Below are 18,373 nucleotides of genomic sequence, written 5' to 3'. Positions count from 1 at the left end.
AATCTATGAATTATTGATGTATTTTTTGCTACTAATCTTACATCACTGTTTGATGTATTTAATATTGATTTTATTATATTTTATTAAAAAATAAACTAAATTTTTTTTTAGATGGACCTCAGTGGAAAATATTTGGAGATTTAGGTTAGAGGAAACCAAATTATGTGCCAACCGTTTTTATTGATTTATTTTTACATTCGACTGCATGAGATTGACATTTTCCTGCACTCTCAAATGCAGCATAAGGTGACTTCACTGACTTTATCCCATTGTTGCTGTGGTTCCTCAGCCTCCCCTGGTGGCCATTTGAAGATGTGAAGATATAAGAGGAGGAGGGGACGCATCATCAGCACAACAGGTGGTGCTGATTTAAGGCACATCAAAGTGTGTGTGCGTGAAAAGCCGGTGAAAAGTTCCTCTGCGGGTCGTATGGTACGGTGGAAACGTAATACGGTACAAATGGGGGTGACGCGCGCACACACACACAAACTCACTCAACCAGATTTTTTTTCTTAAAGATGACGTTCCTTCAAAAGAAAAAGCATTGTGATTTTTGAGGATAACTTATTTTTGTAATAAAGACCATTTTATTTTTTCATGACAAATATTTTAGTTTAAGGAAAACATCCTATTTTGAAGGATGCAAAAGTTTTTTAGGGCCTTTTATTTGCAAAAAAATCTGATTTGTTTTGGAAATTGTTAGACAAAAAGTAAACAACTGACAAAAATGCATACTATATAAAAAAAAACATATTCTGTCATGAGAAGACCAGTACTTTTAGGAAAAAGAAAAAAAACATTTTATTTCTTATTTATTTCTGTTTTAGTTGAAAATAAAGATTAGGGGCTGAATGTTGGTTTCTCACATCAATGAGGGGAAAGAATGGCTGCCAATACGGGGAACTCCGCTTTGGAAACACCACATTTTTAAGATTAAAAAATTTGTTTTAAAATAAAATAAAAAAAGCAAAAATTCAGATTTGCTTTGAAAAATTGTAAAATCTTTGGAGAGGAGGCAAATCTGTATTTCCTGACAACAAACAGACAAGTTGCATTTTTCAAGAATAGGGATCCAATTTTTTTCACGAGGTGACATTTTGACAAACAAAGAAAAAAGACAGATTTTTGCAGTAAAAACTCACACACAGCTAAACATGCACAAACTGTGCAGTGTAGTGCTTGGCCGCCAGCCCCCCCTGCCGTCTCATCCCCCCGGAGTCCTGTCACTTTGCCTTGCCAAGTCCACACACACACACACACGCACGCACGCACGCACGCACACACACTAAACTAAAAAGACATAAACATACTCACATAGAGCCCCGTGTGCCTGTCTCCAAAGAAAGGGAACGCCACCGAGATGTCCACAAGTCCCGAGCCTCCGTCGTCCTGGGCCACCGTCTGCACGTCCCCTTGCTCCGGTCCGAATGGGTAGAAGTCCTCCAGGGGCACGGCCGCCTCCGCCCCTCCAGGCGGCAGCAGCAGCAGCAGCAGAGCGCACAGCAAGGAGGACAGCAGCGGCATGGCCTCGGCCACCCTCGGGGGGGAGCGGATGGAGGAGGCCCCGACTCGAACCCACCTTGGGGGTGGGGGGGACAAGTCGTCTCGGAGGGTCTCCCTCTGGTCCTTCAGCTCCGCCGCGCGTGAGGAAGACTGGGGATTCCTCGCATTCTGCTTTGGGAATGAACGAGCAGCAGCCGGAGCTGGAGCTGATTTTTTTTTTTTTTTTTTAGGTAAACAATCCTGCAATTTTTTTTATTATTTTTTTACGGGTTCCCCTGATGACTGAGCTTGTGAGATATCCTCAATAAAAGTGCTCTATTCTAAGCCTGCTAAAGGACTTCTTTCACTGTTTGGCCACACCTACCCACCCCCCCCCCAGCGGGGATAGACCACCTTGCATAATTAGCCGGCTCCAGCCAATGGCGACGCGGGGGGCGGGTAACCGGAGCACGGCCGGGGGCGGGGCTATGGTAATCAAAGGGCCGCTTGAAGAGCCGCACGGCCAGCTCAGGAGACGACTGTGAGCGCACAAGGAGGCGCACTCATGAAACGTGTGCGTGTTGTAATGAAACACTCCACGCGCACGCACGCACACACACACACGCACACACACAATCGAAAGCCTTTTGAGCATTTATTCGATATCCTTGATATCCAGTTTAAGGTCCATATACTAGTACGCTCTTTGTCCCCACTAGTTAGGCAATTCAGTGCACCAGCAGAACTAGTAGAATAACTGCCTTCTAGTGCCACTTTTGGCATACTAGTACGCAATTAAAACGCAAACTATGGAAAGCCGTTTGAGCCTTAATTCCATATTCTTGTTTACTAGTTTACTTTTTGTCCTCATTAGTAACTCACTCAGCAGTCGGCGCACTATTAATAACATTACTAGTAGGGCCCGACCGATATGCATTTTTTTTAGGCCTATACGATTTTTGGCAGAAAAAAAATACAGATTACCGATGAATCTGCCGATTATTTAAAAATATATCTTTGCATGTTTGCATCCTTGAATTTTGAGAAAAGAAAGTCTTTGAATTCTTGAAATATCAACTTTAAATATAACTTGGAAGGACAATGACAAAAGAAAACAATAAGAAAGTGAAATAAGAATAAACTAAAAATAATAGCAACTTAAAAACTAGTAAGGACAAATACTGACTGTTACTGTGCATTTTGGCCTCTTGGGGGCAGTGTGGTGTGCATGTATCCATGGCGTACAGTTTAAAGTGTGTACAGAAGAAAGGTACGGGACTGGACTCAGATTGAATTCTATTAAAAATAACTCGTTTTTCACATATTGGGAAGAATTTGTGCCTTTGCGTAGTGTTATCTCATCGATGGGTATGTGTTCCGACAGCATTTATGTGTGAATATTCGTTATTCGAAGGAAAAACACTCCCAAAGTCGATGCTAACTTCCTGTTAGCATTTGAATGGGTTCCTCCCTTCGCTTTAAGGCTAGCGATGTTCTAAAAATTAAGCTTTTTTGTATTTAAATATACAGTGGATGTAATTCTTGTCATCGTGTGTTTGGTTTTACAGTTAACTTCAACTGGTGTGTCATCAAACAATTTAGTGGCCGCTTGGGGGACAACAGAATAACCACAATAACATACGCTACACTCTTGCTAGTTGCTAATGCTACGCAAGCAAAATAGTGCATTCAGGGTACTTTCACAGCGTCGGAAACTTCACGGTACTGGTGAGTGAACGCTACCATCAAATATCAATACTAGTGATGATAAATGTGCACTAGTTTTCATTTTACACTTCACTAGTAGCTGCTCAGATGTCATTTAAAGCAGGTTTGCCTCACTAGTAAGTTGCCCTACTAGTATCACAAAGTTGGCCTACGGATGTGCAAAAATGCCATGCAGTAGTGGGAAAAAAACTTTATTGGTGCATACTAGTCATTAGCTTAACTAGTGAGGAAGGACAAAGAGTGTAGTAGTAAAAGGACCTTAAGCTGGATTTGATAGGAGTTGACAACAACTTCACACTGTTGCCTCACTAGTAAAATGTAGTTTTCCTACTAGTATGCCAAAGTTGTCCTCCTAGTAGGATAAAGAGCATACTAGTACATAGACACAAAAGCTGGATTTGAAGGGTATCAAATAAATGCTTAAGCGGCTTTACACACATACGCGCAACAGCACACACACACAAACGCACGCTTTTGTGGTTTGTCAGCAGTTCATCCTCTCACAGCCACCACAACATTAAATCAACAAACCAAATATATATTTTTTTAATTTAATGGGTCAGCGAGTTGTGAAAGACACTTCTGTCCCACGCGGAATTCCACCGCCAAAACCCAAAAGCCCCCTCCCCCACAAAAAAAAAGAAGAAGAAAGAAACACTCATAGAACAGTGTGAATATGTCAAGAAAATCGGACTTAAAACAAAAAAAAGAGCGTCACATAAACACCATGTTGCCTTCAATGTCCATTGGAAAGCTGAGTAGTACTAGTAACTGTATTGGATGACTTTTTTTTCCCTTTTTTTTTTTTTTTAAAGTCACCCCGCCAACCCTGTTCTTGAGTGATAAGCTTGATGGCCTGTACCCAAGTGAGCGTGTTTGTCCTCCAGAGGAATCGAACATTTTGTCCCGTGCGGTCAGTCCAACTTCGTAAACAAAAGCTTTTTTTTTTTTGTGTCCGCTGCGCATGTCGCGCTCGCTACATACTTGAGTGCTGCAGCATCTTGTGGACGCAGGCCTGCCGCCTGCGCGTCTCCTCGTCCAGCTGCTGCTTCAGCGTGGACACCTGCGCACCAGATTGAGAACTTTCAAACACTGACTAACCCCCAAATCGAGTTCAGATATTCTAGTAGGCTTTTGCTGTCATTTTATTCTTCCTTCCTAAAGAAGCCTGAAGCTTTTGCGCTTACGGCTATTTTGAACTGTTCATAAATCTTGACTAAGGCTGAGTCGGCACACACCTGCCACCATTTAAAATGTCTCTGATTAGCGCCAAATAAAGTTCAGTTTTTCTAGTAGGCTTTTCATGGCGATATTCCCTCTTTTAGCAAAAGCCTGAAGGTTTTGTACCAACATTGACTGCAATTTTGAACTGTTCGTAATTCCCTCCACCTTGGCAAACCAGTTCCAGCTAATGATTATTTTGTAGTAAACATAAACCAGCTTGAAGGAAAACATTTTTTTAAATTAAAATATTTAATCGTAATTAATCGCATGACTTCAATATAGTTTATATCTGTTCGAAATGTATAATAAAATGAACATTAAAATCTTTTTCTAAGTTTTTATAGTCTTGTTAACAAAAGTGGAAAAAAATGTTCAACTAATAAAAATATGGCTGCATCTTTTATTCATTGATACAGTAATTTCACAATAATTCATAAAATTTAGTTTAAAAAAAAAACGAGTGTGACATTGATTTGTGTTGGTCATTTTTCTGCCACTAGATGGAATAATTACATTTGTAAGACGTTGGTGACAGCTCAGTGCATTTTTCATTTCATTTTAAGAGCTATCTAATCTTTAACATGAAGTAACTTCTGCACATTTTTTAAAATTGTAAAATACAACTTCACCCCAGTCTCCACAAATATATGCATTGTTATTGCATTTAGTACTGTTAAATTTTGACGTGGACATGAAATTAACGCACTAATTTTGACACCCCTAATATATATATATATATATATATATATTATACATATATATAATATATATATATATATATAGTTTATATATATATATATATATATAGTTTATATATATATATATATATATATAGTTTATATATATATATATATATATATAATTTATATATATATATATATATATATATATATAGTTTTTATATATATATATATATATATATAGTTTATATATATATATATATATATATATATATATAAACTAAAAATAATCAATAAAAAAAAAGTTTGGGGTGGGGTCTCAATTACTCTTGATTTATTCATCCATTCACACATACCTGATCCTCCAGACATTTGACCCTCTGGCGGTGGGCCTTCTCCCGCATCTCCAGCGCCTGCTGGGCCTGCAGCTGAGCGTCGCGCGTCCGCTCTGTGGCCGTTTCCATCTCCCGGTGGTGGCGCGCCGTTACCTCCAGGAGGCGCTGCGCCTGAGCCTGCTCCAGCTGACCCACGCGTTCCTGAACACATGTAATGCGCGTGCGGTACAAAATACTGTAAGTACATGAGAAACGGTACTCACGATCCAAAGCATACCACATCTTATGCCCGCCATCCAAGGTAAAAGTGGTGCCGACCTGCAGGACCGCCACCCGATCCTGCCTCTCCACCAGCTGCCGCTCGAGGCAGACGAGCGCCTGCCGCGTCTCCTTGGCGACTGCATCGTCCGTCCTCCGCCTGTCCGTCGCCGCCTAACCGCACATCGACACACATGAAGAAGAAACAAAAACGGGACGCTAATAATGCGCGCTTACGATGCCGTTGCTGCCGTTTGCTCGCATTCACGTCTTCGCAGCTTATCTCACCTTCTCCAAAGACTTCTTGAGAGCGCCTTTGTCTTTTCCCAGCCGCGTCATAGCTTTCTCCGTGTCGGCTTTTTCCCGCTGCAGCTGCTGCAGCGCCACCTGTAGGTTGGTCACCTTACTTTCCAGATTTGTCACCTTGCTTTCCAGCTGCTCAGCATTTTCTTGCACCGCCTGTTGTGCCGCCTTTTGTTGCTTCAGACTCTGTGGGCGGCCGGAGGGGATGGCGGTGAAAGCAGGTCTATATACTGTATTTAATCACTGGTAATAACAATAGATATGCAAACCCGACCCAACACAAATATTTTACAAAAGATAAAAGTACTTTTGTCGAAAGTAACGTAGAGTACTACATACACACAGTAACAGTACACAAATAACATAATTAAATAGAACGTAGAGAATCGAACAGTTTGTGCATCTTGATAATTCAATGAGCATTCTGCTGCTCCTCCTTGTGTGCACGCCTCGGCCACCAGGGGGCAGTGTAATACAGATAGCCATACTACACAATTTGATTAACTCATTCACTTGCAGCCATTTTCACTGAAGCAATCCCCTTCGCTCCTGGCTGTTATACTGGATTTTGATTGATTTTGCAAGGCCTACAGAATGTTGTGTTCTATTGCTATAAAAAGAGGGAACCTACCAAAAGAAAGATTAGAAAAACATATTTTATTGTACATTTAATTTTATTGTACATTTAGAACAGATGTCAAATGTGCGATTAATCATGAGTTAATTACTGGAGTAATTTAATTACTTTTTTTTATTTTTTATTAATTGACTGACATCCCTGTCTATTGCTATAAAAACATGGATCCTACCAAAAGAAAGATTAGAGTCTCTTCTTTCATCAGGAAAAAAAAAGCATATTTCTATCCGTTTCCGTTTGGAGCAATTAGCATTAGAATATAGCTAAGTTTCATCAATATTTCCATTCCTACTGAAAACACTGTCAAAAACAGCTTGTTGCAACATGGTTGAGCTCTTATACTCTGCTGCCACCTGCTGGCCGTTTTTTTTGTAATAACAACCATTGCTTTAAGCCACCTCTTCATGTCAGAAGCTGCATCAAAGCCTTCTATATGCTCTTGCATAAAACTAAAAAAAAAACATGTACATACGTGTTTGTGAGTGAAGGACGAAGTATTAAAAAAAATTCTTTACACGTTTTGGGGTTTGAATGAGTTAAGCACAGAAGGCTATCACAACTAAGCTGCAGGAATATGTGCTTTTTTTCGCAGAGGATAAACAATACATGTCTGTGAAAATTGTCATATGAGCCATCTGCACGTTTTGATTGCTCGTTTTAGTAGATTGACGCCTTCTTAAAATCATCAGCGCAGTCATGTTTTTCAGATTTTTCAGGAAACAAAAAATTGAACCATTTGCATCATGAGGAGATGATTTAGGCAAAAAAATATTGGCCAAAAAATGACTTAAGGAAATTATATTAAGAGGGTGACGAGATGCTAGTTTTGTTAGCCTGTCTATGGCAATTCCCATGATGCGTTAGCATTAAGCCAGTGCATTTCTTAAATGAAGCGGTTTGGTTGAACGTGAAGCAATAAGTCGAGGTACCACCATACGCAATCCAATGTCTCGTGTTCCAACCTGCTGCAGGCTCTTGTTGTGTTTGTCCAGCTCACGGTTCTTCTGTTCCAAATCCTCCTGTTCCCTCTGAAGTGTCTGACTGCGTTCCATCAGAGAGCGGCTCAGCTTCTTGCTCTCCGCCAGGGCGGCTCGGCTTTCGTCCAGACCATCCTGTGATGTCACATGTCGGCATATGTTGGGATCAAAGCCCAAACCGGTCGGGTTAGCGATACGTTCAGTGTCAACCGGAATCATGTGAATGCTCGAAAGATCTCCACTGAAACGAATGGAGACATTTTACAAAGCGCTCGTTAGGTTTCGAGTTAAAATGAAGAGGAATTAGTATATTGAGAAGACAAAAAAAAATCAAACCAAATGTAAAACTGTAGAACGGACGACCTGCATGAGTCGTCGTTCTGCCTCGCTGTCCGTCATGGCTTTGTGCAGCCGCATCAGGTTCTCCTGCAGCGCCCCCTCGCTGCTACGCTGCTCACCGAGCGCGGCGGTCAGCGCTCGCACCCGCTCGCCCAGCTGCCCCTGGCGCCGCTCGGCCCGGGCCAGCGCCCCGCCCTGCCGCTCCTCGCCGGCCCTCAGCGCCGCCTCGCTCTCGCCGAGTTTCCTCGACGCCTTGGCTAGCCTCTCCCGCAACGCCGTCGTCTCGGCCTCCAGCTCGGAGGCTCTTTGGCGCTCGCGCTGCAATTCGCCGTCCAGGGAGCAACAACCGAGCTCCAGGTGGGCCGCGCTCCTTTGGGCTTCCTCCAGGGCTTCTTTGAGCCTCTCGTTTTCCACGAGTGCGTTAGCCTGGGAGCTATCCAGCTTGTCCTTGGAGAGAATCATCAAAGTGTCAGTCTAGAACGGGGATGGACAACTGGCGTCAAGAAAATGGTGTCTTTTAGATCAAATAGGAAGCAGATTATTGTTTACTGAATTTCAACACAAATAGTTTCCTTATAAATGCTATCAGTGAACCAAAAAAAGACACTCAAACAATAAAATTTTTTGTCAACAACAACACGAACCGTTGACAATTCGTTTGAGGTGCACACTGCAAAAACTGAAATCTTAAGATGAAGAAATAATTTCTTAAATTTAACGTAAGTTTTGCTTATTTTGCTCTGACACGTTATTTTGACTTAAAATAAGATTGTCAGACAAGATCATTCTTCTTATTTGAAGATACTTATTACTCAATTATCTTATTTGATCAACCACTCTTAGACTTGAGTGTTAACAGCCAGTTTTAAGTACTGTGAGACTTAGAACAAACATTTTCCACATTTTAAGATGACTAACCAACATCAAAGGCCCTCAACTGGGGTTTCATGAATGGAATTTTTTCATTTGAAGATTTTGCATAAGATAAATGGAAAACATACAAGTGTGAAAATAAACAAGAGCACGCACTTTATTGCAAGCATTTTTTTTCTTGTAGAAATTGTTTTGTTATATATACTAAGCTCATTTTTCCTCTTTCCAATAAATACAGTACCAGCTCAGTGGTCAAGTGGTAGAAAGTCTACCCTCAGACTGGAAGGTTGTGGGTTCGATCCCTGGCTGGGTCATACCAAATACAATCAAAATGGGACCTGTTACCTCCCTGCTTGACACTCAGGCGAAGTTGGCCAAACATAAATGAGTACCGTAATTTTTGGACTACAAGGCGCACCTAACTATAAGCCGCACTAGCTAAATTTGGGTAATACTACACATATAAGCCACACCCGACTGTAAGCCGCAAGTTTTAATGTTACCGCACCGGGTTCCCGCTACTTTTTTTTCCATAATGAGGGTGCAAATTGTCTCGCTCTCATTCTGTCTCTCCCGTATTTGGACTCACTTGCTTTGTTTTGCTCTGCCTGACGCTCTTGCGCTTCCGTTATAGTGCGCCCCCTTGTGATCTGATGGATAACCCGCACCTTTGTTTTAGCCGCATGGTTGAATGCAAGTGAAAAAAGTAGCGGCTTGTATACCAGAAATTACTGTATGAATGAATTTTAAAGGATAACTCCACACCAAATCAACATTACTTGGTTGGTTTTAGTTTAAAAATACTATTTTCAAGACCGCTGTGGTTGATGTGGGCCTAATATTATTTTCTTATTTTTCAGAATCTTGCAGGTAAATTTAAGTACAATTTTCTTGTTCTGTTGGTAGATAATTTTGCTTAATTTACTATATTTTTATTATTATTATTTTAATGTATTATTATTATTATTATTATTATTTTAACTTATTATTATATTTCATTATTTTTAATTTTTTTAATTTTATTATTATATTAATTATGTATTTATTTTATTATTTTGTTATCATTTATTTGTATTTATTCACTATTATTTATATTTTTATATCCTCATGCATGAGGAGTTTCTAACGTTGTCTTCCAAAAACATAAATGCTATTTAATGATCCACATGTCGTCACGACATGCAGCGCCGCAGCCTATTCTTGCTTCCTGCCCTCCGAACACACACCTTAAGTGACTCGGACTCCGCCTGGGAAGCGAGCAGAGCGGACCGCAGCCGAGTGGCCTCCTCCTCCAGGTCCATCCTGTCTCGCTCGGCCGATTCCCGATGCAGGAAAAGCGAGGTCTGGGATTCGCGCAGTCGCTCTCCCATCTCCCGATTTCCTGTCAAAAAGCATCGTGTTGTAATTTTTACGAATCATTCTCGTTAACGCGCGTCCACTCGCTACCGTCTTTGAACTGCTTAAGGGACTTGTGGAGTTTGGTCACATCGCTGGCCGACTTTTCTTGGAGTGCTGACACCTGCTCGCTTAGGATGACTAGCTGAGCTTTGGACTCATCCTAAAAAAACAACAACAAAAAACCTTCTCTAAGTCTGAGTGCCTTTACAGTTTTACATTTCAGCATTACAGTTTAGGATTAGGAGAACCGGCATAAGTGAAGACATACTCTTTCTCTCTGTGTGTCTCTGAGTTCTCTCTGGAGGTCCTGCAGGCAAGCCTGGATGAAGTCCAAGTCCAGTTCTTCATCATCAGCGCAGGAAGTGGAGACGCCGGTCACGCCGTCCCCTGCCGAGTCTGCGGTGAGCGGCGCGTAAACCTCCTGACAGCCGCATGTAAACAAACAAGCAACAAGACAAACCTGGAAGAGGAAGTCTCCTCCTGGGAGACGCCGGGCGCAGGCGGCGTAGCGCCGAGCCCGCCGCGGACACTTTGCGCTCCAGCTCGCCGCGCCGGCTCTCGCTCGCCCCCAGTCGACGCTCCAGGTCCAGGGCGGCGGCCTCTGCGCGGCTCAGGCGGACGCTCGCCTCTCCGATCTGGAGGGCGGCGTCCTCCAGGGCTCGCTTCAGCCGGGCGGCCTCGTCACGATGCTTCTGGTCGGTCAGCTGCTGCTGGGCTCGTCGCACCTGCTGGAGCTCCGAACCCTGGCGCTCAGCCTCCGCCAGCTCCAACACGCGCCTGTGCAGGGAGGACGCCTGATCAAGGCGAGCAGAGATGCAATTAGGTTTGCTGGTGAAGCGCAGAGGTTGTCGAAGGGCGGTCGCCAACATCCGCGGTATTTAACATTTACGATGAATACGTTTCAACTGTTTGTTTACTTACTTTACGTAATGTATTTGAACTCATTCACTCCCAGCCTTTTTCACTGAAGCAACCCTTCGCCCCCGGCTGTTTTACTGGATTTTGACTGATCTCGCAAGGCCTACTGAATATTGCGTTCTATTGCTATAAAAACATGGAACCTACCAAAAGAAAGATTAGAATCTCTTCTTTCATCAGGAAAAAATATATATTTCTATCTGTTTCCGTTTTGCAGCAATTTGCATTAGAATATAGCTAAGTTTCATCATTATTCACAAATCTGTTTAAAACTGTTGAGAAACAGCTTTTTTGCAACATGGCCCTGGTTGATCTCTTATACTCTGCTGCCACCTGCAGGCCGTTTTTGTAATAACTTCAATTGCAGTTCAGAGGTTACATCAAAGCCTTCTGTATGCTCTAGCATAAAAATAAAAAAATAAAACATAAAAAACGTATAAATATGTCTTTGGGAGCATGTTATTTAAAATAGAAGATATTTATAAGTTTTTGCGAGCAAATGAGTTAATGACCGCCCCTTGGAAAGCCTGTACTGGGAGAATTCCAGTCGCAACGTCCACGTAAATATTTAGCAGTAATACATTTAATAACTAGAAAAATTTCCGCGGAAATTTATTTGTGGAGACTGGGTTCAAGTTGTATTTTAAATTTAAAAAATGTGCAGAATTTCACCAGTTGCTTCATGTTAAAGATTAGATAACTCTTAATATGATAAGAAAAATGTACTGAGCTGTCACCAATGTCTTACAAATGCAGTTATGCCATCTAGTGGCAGAAAATGACCTCAACACAAATCAACATCAATATAATTAAAATGTGTTAAAACGACATGTTTCCCTGGGTCAAAGGTCAAAGGTGGACATGACCTGATTGTTGGCTGCATCCCTGGCCGCCTCGCACTCCAAAACTTTCTGCTTGAGGTCGAAGGTCTGGCGTCGTGCCTCTTCCTGCTGCTGCTCCTCCTGACACAGTTGCGCCTGCAGCTGCTTCAGCTCTTGCTCCTGACGATTCTTCTCACCTTCCAGGACCTTCACCTGCGATAAACAGGGTGAGTAACAATTTCATCCGTCTCACGTAAAAATGAACTTGGGAGGTATTTTAGGCGCTTGATTTCATGCCGGGACTTTTGCGACCTGTCTGCGCAGCTCCTGGCTCCGTCGGCGCAACTGCAGCCGCGACTTTTCAATCTCCCGCGCGCCGCTCCTCAAGGCGGACGCCTCCCGCTGCACGGCGGTGCCGCGCTCCTCCGAGACGGACAGCTGCTGCTCGCGCTCCTCCAACGCTCGCCTCAAGCTGGCGGCAAGAAGGAGGAATGAGAAGAGGAAACGAAAAGGACCCACACTTGACAGCAAATGAGCCGAAGATTTGCCACGTGGTTGGCCGAGGCGCCGTTTGAAAAAGAAAAGACGTATGGGAAAAGAATGAGACCTGCTGTTGTCGCCCTCCGCCCGCTTGACGGAGGCTCTGAGCTCCTGGTTGGAGGCGCGAATTGCTTCCTTCTCGCTGGTTTGGTCCTCCAGCGAGCGTCGCAGGTTGAGGGCCTCCTTGCGCTGCCGCTCCCAATTCTGAGAGCTCTCCCGGAGGGACCGGCGGGCCTCGGCCAGCTCCCTGCGGACGTCTCCCAGTCGCTCTTCGGTGTCCTGCAGCTGGCTTTGAAGAGCTTCCGCCTGACACGTGATCGTGAACACAACGAATTAAAACACGACTGAGAAAATGACACAGTCATGTATCTTATTCATGAAAAGCTCATGCTATGTCGTGGGTTATTTTTATCACCGCTGTATTGCAGATTTTGAAGCAATCTTTTTTTTTTTTTTTGTATGTAGGTTAGTTATATACAGGAAAGTCTGGTTGGGGGTTGTTAAGCTTTTCCGTTAACAGTGGTTGCACCAAAAATATTAAAATGAGACAAAAAATATATTGTCAATATAATAAAGGTTTTAAGTAGTAGTTTTAATTTTTTATCGTAATTAATCACATCAATTCAATAACTAACTCATGATTAATTGCAAGTGAATCACACATTTTTATATCTCTTCTAAATGTACACGCAAATAAAATGTACTGAAGCATTTCCACATGCTATTGTGATTTACACCGTTTTTTTTGCTTCAAAAGTTCACACCTTCCGGAGTATTTATCATCTGATTCCACATTACTTTCAGTATTCGCACAATTTAACGTTAGATATCACCCCAATATATATATATATATATATGTATATATGTATATATATATATATATATATATGTGTATTAAAAAAAAAAAAAAAAAAAGAGCAATGATGATGATGACATTTCCGAATGAACAATACTGAGCTCTTTAAAAAAAAAAAAAAAAAAAAAAAAAAAAGATATCACCCCAATTAATACTTTCTAATTTTCACGTAATTTATCTTTCACTTTACTTCATAAGCATTTAGAAATTTGGCAATCAGCTTTCAGCATTCCCACGCAATTTCTGCAGAAATTGCACTTAGTCTAGTTCATAAAGTTATTTGAAGTTAAAGTTAAAAAGATATACTGTACTGTAAAAAAAAAAAAAAAAAAAAAAGAGTGTGAGACATTGATTTGTGTTGAGGTCATTTTCCTGCTAGTAGATGGCATAAGCATTTAATGTTGGACATTGATGAAACCTGGGCGGGCAATAATCAAGCGTTAAGAAAATGAATGGTGTTAAAGGAGCGTTAAATTAACTCAATATTAATGCACTAATTTTGACATCCCTAGTTTTAAGACAAGAATAACTTCAATATTCATTACTTCCTAAAAAAAAATAGGTTGAGGTTTTTGGTTTATTGTTTAATTTAATGGAACGACTCCAAAAATGTTGAAGCAGCTACTCGGGGAAAAAGATGGGTGATAAAAAGTAAAAGTAACAAGGACTTGATTTCAAGTCCAACTGGGTGAATGATCTCATGTAAACAAAGCAGAGTGAGCACATGACCTATATTAGTATCTTTTTTTTTTCTTTTTTTTTTCATATTTATATTTGGCTCGGGGGAGGACGGAGCTTATCAGGGCCGGGGGGGGGCTAAGAGCCGTTTGGGCACACGGCCAGCTTGCGTCTCCTCACTGAGCTCGCAGTGTCAAGAATCCACAGAGTAATGTGATAAACAGCAGCACAGCCCCTGAAACTCCGAACGTGTGGGGGAGGGAGGCCACACAGGATGATTCCTGATTCCTGCTCATAAACTCATGTGAGGAATAACAAGCTGATCTCACCCATTAGGCTTTATTAGGAACATTGGACGATGCAGCGCTCTAAGCTCATTTCACTCGGTAACATGGGTATTGGGTGTCATGTGTTATGAGTCGACCCACAAAAAAAAAGCTTCAAGGAGCCAAGTTTGAAAAGAAACATGAAAAATGACATTTTGGTTCGAAGACACCATTTTGATACGGTGGCGCATTTTAGATCGTTTCATGCTACGTTAATTCAATTCAGGCCCGGCCTGGGCCATCGGTAGGGGCGGGACAATTCCCTGTGGGCCATCAGGGGGCGCTATTTATTTTGGGCAGCGGGTAAGACACTGTTGTTTTGAAAGCCACCCATTTTAATCACATTTTCAAAACAAAACGGAATGGAAACGCTAGAAATTCAAAAAAGGGCCGAAAATTAGCAAAAAAAACTTTTTTATGCTTGGAGGGGGTGATTTTGAAGCGTATAGAAAAAAGGAAAATGCTAATTTTGGCGATGGAAACGGGTTTTGCAAATAAACACTGAAAGGCCGGATACACGTTGCATATTTTGACCGGATATCACGTCACATGTACGTTTGTAGTCACAAAGCAATGGCGGACGATAAAGTAAGGTATGTTGGGGGGGTGGGCGGCGGCGACACAGAAATATTTTTGGAATAAATTAAAAAAGCGAATATTAACGCAATTTTAGATGGAAAACAGCAAAGAAACGCTACAGCAAGAAAAAAAAGCAAACTCATACGACATCGCACGGCACAGTCGCTTCCTGTTCTTCTTTTAAATTACTGATGGATCCCATCTCTATGTATAGCGCCACCTACAGTGGCGGAGTCCCCTGTCAGTATTTGCAAAAAAAAGATCAGATGGAAACGGGCACAAGTCGCGTGTCCGTTTAGTGCATTTTTAGTAAATTTGCATAAAAAAATTCAAAACAATTTGGATGGAAACTCGACTAGTATCAAGTCTGTCAACTGTAATTCCAGTGCTGTTTACATATTACATTATAATATATATATAGCACTGACTGCCTGCCTTTGTTACTAAGGGTGTCACCAAGTTACAGTAATTGAATACTAAAAGTAGCAAAACTTTAATCCACGAATAAAAACCGCTAACTATCTTAAACCTTGTCTGCACAAAAATAACACAATAAAGCTGGCAACCACTTTACGGGTCCTTCAAAAATGAACTTGCTCTCGATATTTTGACCAAATTGGACTAGAATGACTGATGATGGTAAATTACGTAACATTCGACTTTTTCTTTATTGCTTGTGGGGGCGGAGCTTGGCAGCCAAGTTGGATGACTCGCCATAAAAATAGAAAACTGCACAAACGTCTCGTGTGTGATGAAGGTCCCGCCCTGACGAGAACCGTCGGCACTAATAACTGGCAGAAAAGTATCACACACCCCTGAGACCTGACGGTGTGAGGGTCCGTTCATCGCCGGCGCTCGCCGCTTTCATTTTATATGATCCCCCCCCCCCCCCCCCCCGCCCCTCTTCTTCAGGATGAGATGTGGCAGTGTTGTGTTATATGGACGAGAGAGGAGGGGAGAGGTGGGAGTGGGGTTGAGGGTCCCGGTGGAGCCAGCCTTTTGCTGTTACAAGGGGGAGAAAATAAACAGCCACCCGCCCCTCTTCACTGCTGGCTTATTTACACTAGGGGTTAACACAAACTTTGATTTCATAATATGGTACCGGGGTCTCCCGACCCCGCCGCTGTCCCACCAGCCCTACTCATACTGATGCTGTCCAGCTTCCCCACCTCTGTCACTCATTTACAAATCAGATACAATCCAATGAATGAATGAAGGACCGTTGTTGAGTTAATACGGATTTCTTTCCCCTTGTGTGTGCATTTGGTAACCAAACGAGTAAAACAACATGTTTTTTTGCTCATTACGTCTTGATATGCGAGTATATTGACATAACGAGTTTTCAGTTGTCATCAAGGCTTTTCATTTGAGGTAGGATTCAATGTAGAGTTCAAATTTAAAAAAAAATAGAGTGGAGAATTAAATAGCACATAACACATGGATAAAGACAACATTGTGGTGTGGCCAAATGTTTGTTTCAACGGGGGGGGCAAAGAACTATTGAGGAGAAATACAGACAAGAACTGAGGCCGACCAGGCTGAGCAAATAAGAAACGTATAACAAACACAACATTGTGGAGTAAACACATTTCAAAGTCGACTGAAGAAAATAAACATCAATGATGATAGGCAGACTCGCCTGAATAAATAAGTAGTGCAGGTCTTTGGACAAAAAACATAGATGTACACAACACTGTGGAGTGACCACATGTCAGAATACTAGGGGGAAAAGGTACTGTTGCGGAGAAAATACAGAAAAATGCAGATGAAGATGTGAGGCAGACCAGTCTGAACAAAAATAACTATTTTTACCACAAAAAAAAATGGATGCATACAACATTGTGGAGTGACCGTGTCAGAGTATAGTGAGGGAAAAGGACTATTGTGGAGAACTACTGATAAACGACAAGAAATGAGACAGACTGGGTGGAACAATTAAGTGCCTTGGGTCCACAAAGCGTAAATGGATGCACACAACACTGTGGAGCGACCACATATCAAATTCCACCAGCAAAAAGAGGGACTCTTTTTAAGGAAGCGGGATGAAATGGCAAAAACCAAAGCAGGGCGGGCTGAACAAATAAAGAACGTGGTTTAACTCCTTGGGATATAAACACTTATGCACACAACATTGTGGAACCAACGCATGTAAGAATCTATCGGGGAAAGTGGACAGTTACGGCAGATTACAGTGAAATGGAGCATGTCAGAGACCAGAAAACTCAACTCAACTTCATTTCTCGAACACTTCAAAAATGCTAATTGTCACTTAACATCTCTGCTTAGCATCAGATCAACTCGAACACTGCGCATGGGACCGGTTTTAAGCATTTCCCATAACCGTGGGAAGCCTTCCAAATGGGTGGTGGTCTCGCATTCGTGGTCATTCGCTCCAATTTGACAGATTGAAGCCAAGATGATCTGCTCCCCTGAAAGCCAAATTCCCCCCCAAAGATAAACATGGGTTCTTTTCCCCGGGAAAGCCGGTGTCTAAATCACGGCACAGCGAGCCTCCTTTCGGCTTTATGAGCTGCCTGTGAGCTCACTGTTTTGCTAAAAGGACCCGGCGGCCACTTGTCATCCTTCAAGATTTGTCCCCCTGGGAGGGAAAAATAAGGCCCGTCTTCAGAGCGGACGCTGGATTTCTTTTGTTTTAGGGATACGGGAACGTTTTCTGGTAAACAAAACCTCGACTTTGGAAGGCAACTCTCGTTGGCCAGTGATTTCGTCAAGTTTGTTGGTTAGTCAAACCCGCTACGAACAGAAGTTCCTGACCTGGCGCTGGGCAGCCTGCTGCTGTTGGCTCAGCTCGCGCAGCTTCTCGCCCGCACTGCGCTCGGCCGCCTCGCGCGAGCTCAGCGACGCCTCAAATTGGGCCCGCAGCTGCTGCGTCTCGCACCGCAGGACCGACATTTCAATCTGGAAAACGAGAAGAGGAAAACGTGCGCAGTTGGAACGAGTGGAGAAACTTCTAGGCTGGAAGGAGGATGGCGAAGGTGACCCCTAGTGACCTGGTCCCGCTCCTGTGCGGCGAGCGCTTCCTTCCGAGCGAGTTCCAGGTCACCGGTTACAGAATTGAGATCTTTCTGGAGGACAGCAAGTTTCTCCAACAGGGATGCGTTGTCCGTGTCCTTCTGGGACAAAGCCTGATCACCAAAAGACACACAATCAAAACTCTTACCTAACCAATTGAGATGCATTCCTCCCTATTATTTAAGGCCATTTTTGGCTTTTGGTCTCAATATGTAGTTCTTGCTTTGGATTCAAAAGTTAGTCTGTTTGGCTCGGTGGTCTAAAAGTAGGATTGCAGACTGCTATACTGGACTACAGAAATCAGCAAACAATTACTGTTGATATGCTGAAATGAGAGGATTTAGATTAAATTTTAAATAAAAAAAAATGGCTCCAAATGATTACTTGA

At 42.4% G+C, this 18,373-nt stretch overlaps 2 protein-coding genes across 3 annotated transcripts in view; both read right to left on the bottom strand.

Moving 5' to 3' along the window:
• sned1 (sushi, nidogen and EGF-like domains 1) overlaps nucleotides 1–1,893 on the bottom strand; it is a 28,670-nt gene extending 26,777 nt beyond the window's left edge. Inside the window, exon 1 of one of the 2 annotated variants that reach the window (XM_086089751.1) lies at nucleotides 1,315–1,893. In XM_086089751.1, the coding sequence (XP_085945877.1) occupies nucleotides 1,315–1,524 (210 nt within the window). In that variant the 5' untranslated portion in view covers nucleotides 1,525–1,893. The remainder of the gene's footprint in view (nucleotides 1–1,314) is intronic. The other variant, XM_086089749.1, reaches the window with a different exon arrangement.
• A 1,849-nt stretch (nucleotides 1,894–3,742) lies between these two features.
• crocc2 (ciliary rootlet coiled-coil, rootletin family member 2) overlaps nucleotides 3,743–18,373 on the bottom strand; it is a 32,050-nt gene continuing 17,419 nt past the window's right edge. Inside the window, exons 23-37 of the mRNA XM_086089556.1 lie at nucleotides 17,964–18,098; nucleotides 17,728–17,871; nucleotides 12,581–12,819; nucleotides 12,286–12,445; nucleotides 12,019–12,186; nucleotides 10,695–11,028; nucleotides 10,503–10,630; nucleotides 10,283–10,394; nucleotides 10,063–10,217; nucleotides 7,988–8,410; nucleotides 7,610–7,759; nucleotides 5,996–6,196; nucleotides 5,768–5,881; nucleotides 5,471–5,650; nucleotides 3,743–4,273 (exon numbers count right to left, since the gene is read on the bottom strand). Coding sequence (XP_085945682.1) covers nucleotides 4,187–4,273; nucleotides 5,471–5,650; nucleotides 5,768–5,881; nucleotides 5,996–6,196; nucleotides 7,610–7,759; nucleotides 7,988–8,410; nucleotides 10,063–10,217; nucleotides 10,283–10,394; nucleotides 10,503–10,630; nucleotides 10,695–11,028; nucleotides 12,019–12,186; nucleotides 12,286–12,445; nucleotides 12,581–12,819; nucleotides 17,728–17,871; nucleotides 17,964–18,098 — 2,730 coding nt within the window. The 3' untranslated portion in view covers nucleotides 3,743–4,186. The remainder of the gene's footprint in view (nucleotides 4,274–5,470; nucleotides 5,651–5,767; nucleotides 5,882–5,995; nucleotides 6,197–7,609; nucleotides 7,760–7,987; nucleotides 8,411–10,062; nucleotides 10,218–10,282; nucleotides 10,395–10,502; nucleotides 10,631–10,694; nucleotides 11,029–12,018; nucleotides 12,187–12,285; nucleotides 12,446–12,580; nucleotides 12,820–17,727; nucleotides 17,872–17,963; nucleotides 18,099–18,373) is intronic.

This window comes from Leptonotus elevatus, chromosome 11 (genome assembly GCF_054856555.1).
Source record: "Leptonotus elevatus isolate MCC_2025b chromosome 11, RoL_Lele_1.0, whole genome shotgun sequence".
Lineage (NCBI taxonomy): Eukaryota > Metazoa > Chordata > Actinopteri > Syngnathiformes > Syngnathidae > Leptonotus > Leptonotus elevatus.
The sequence above is the reverse complement of the archived record's forward strand: the minus strand, read 5'-3'. Positions and strand labels throughout refer to the sequence as shown.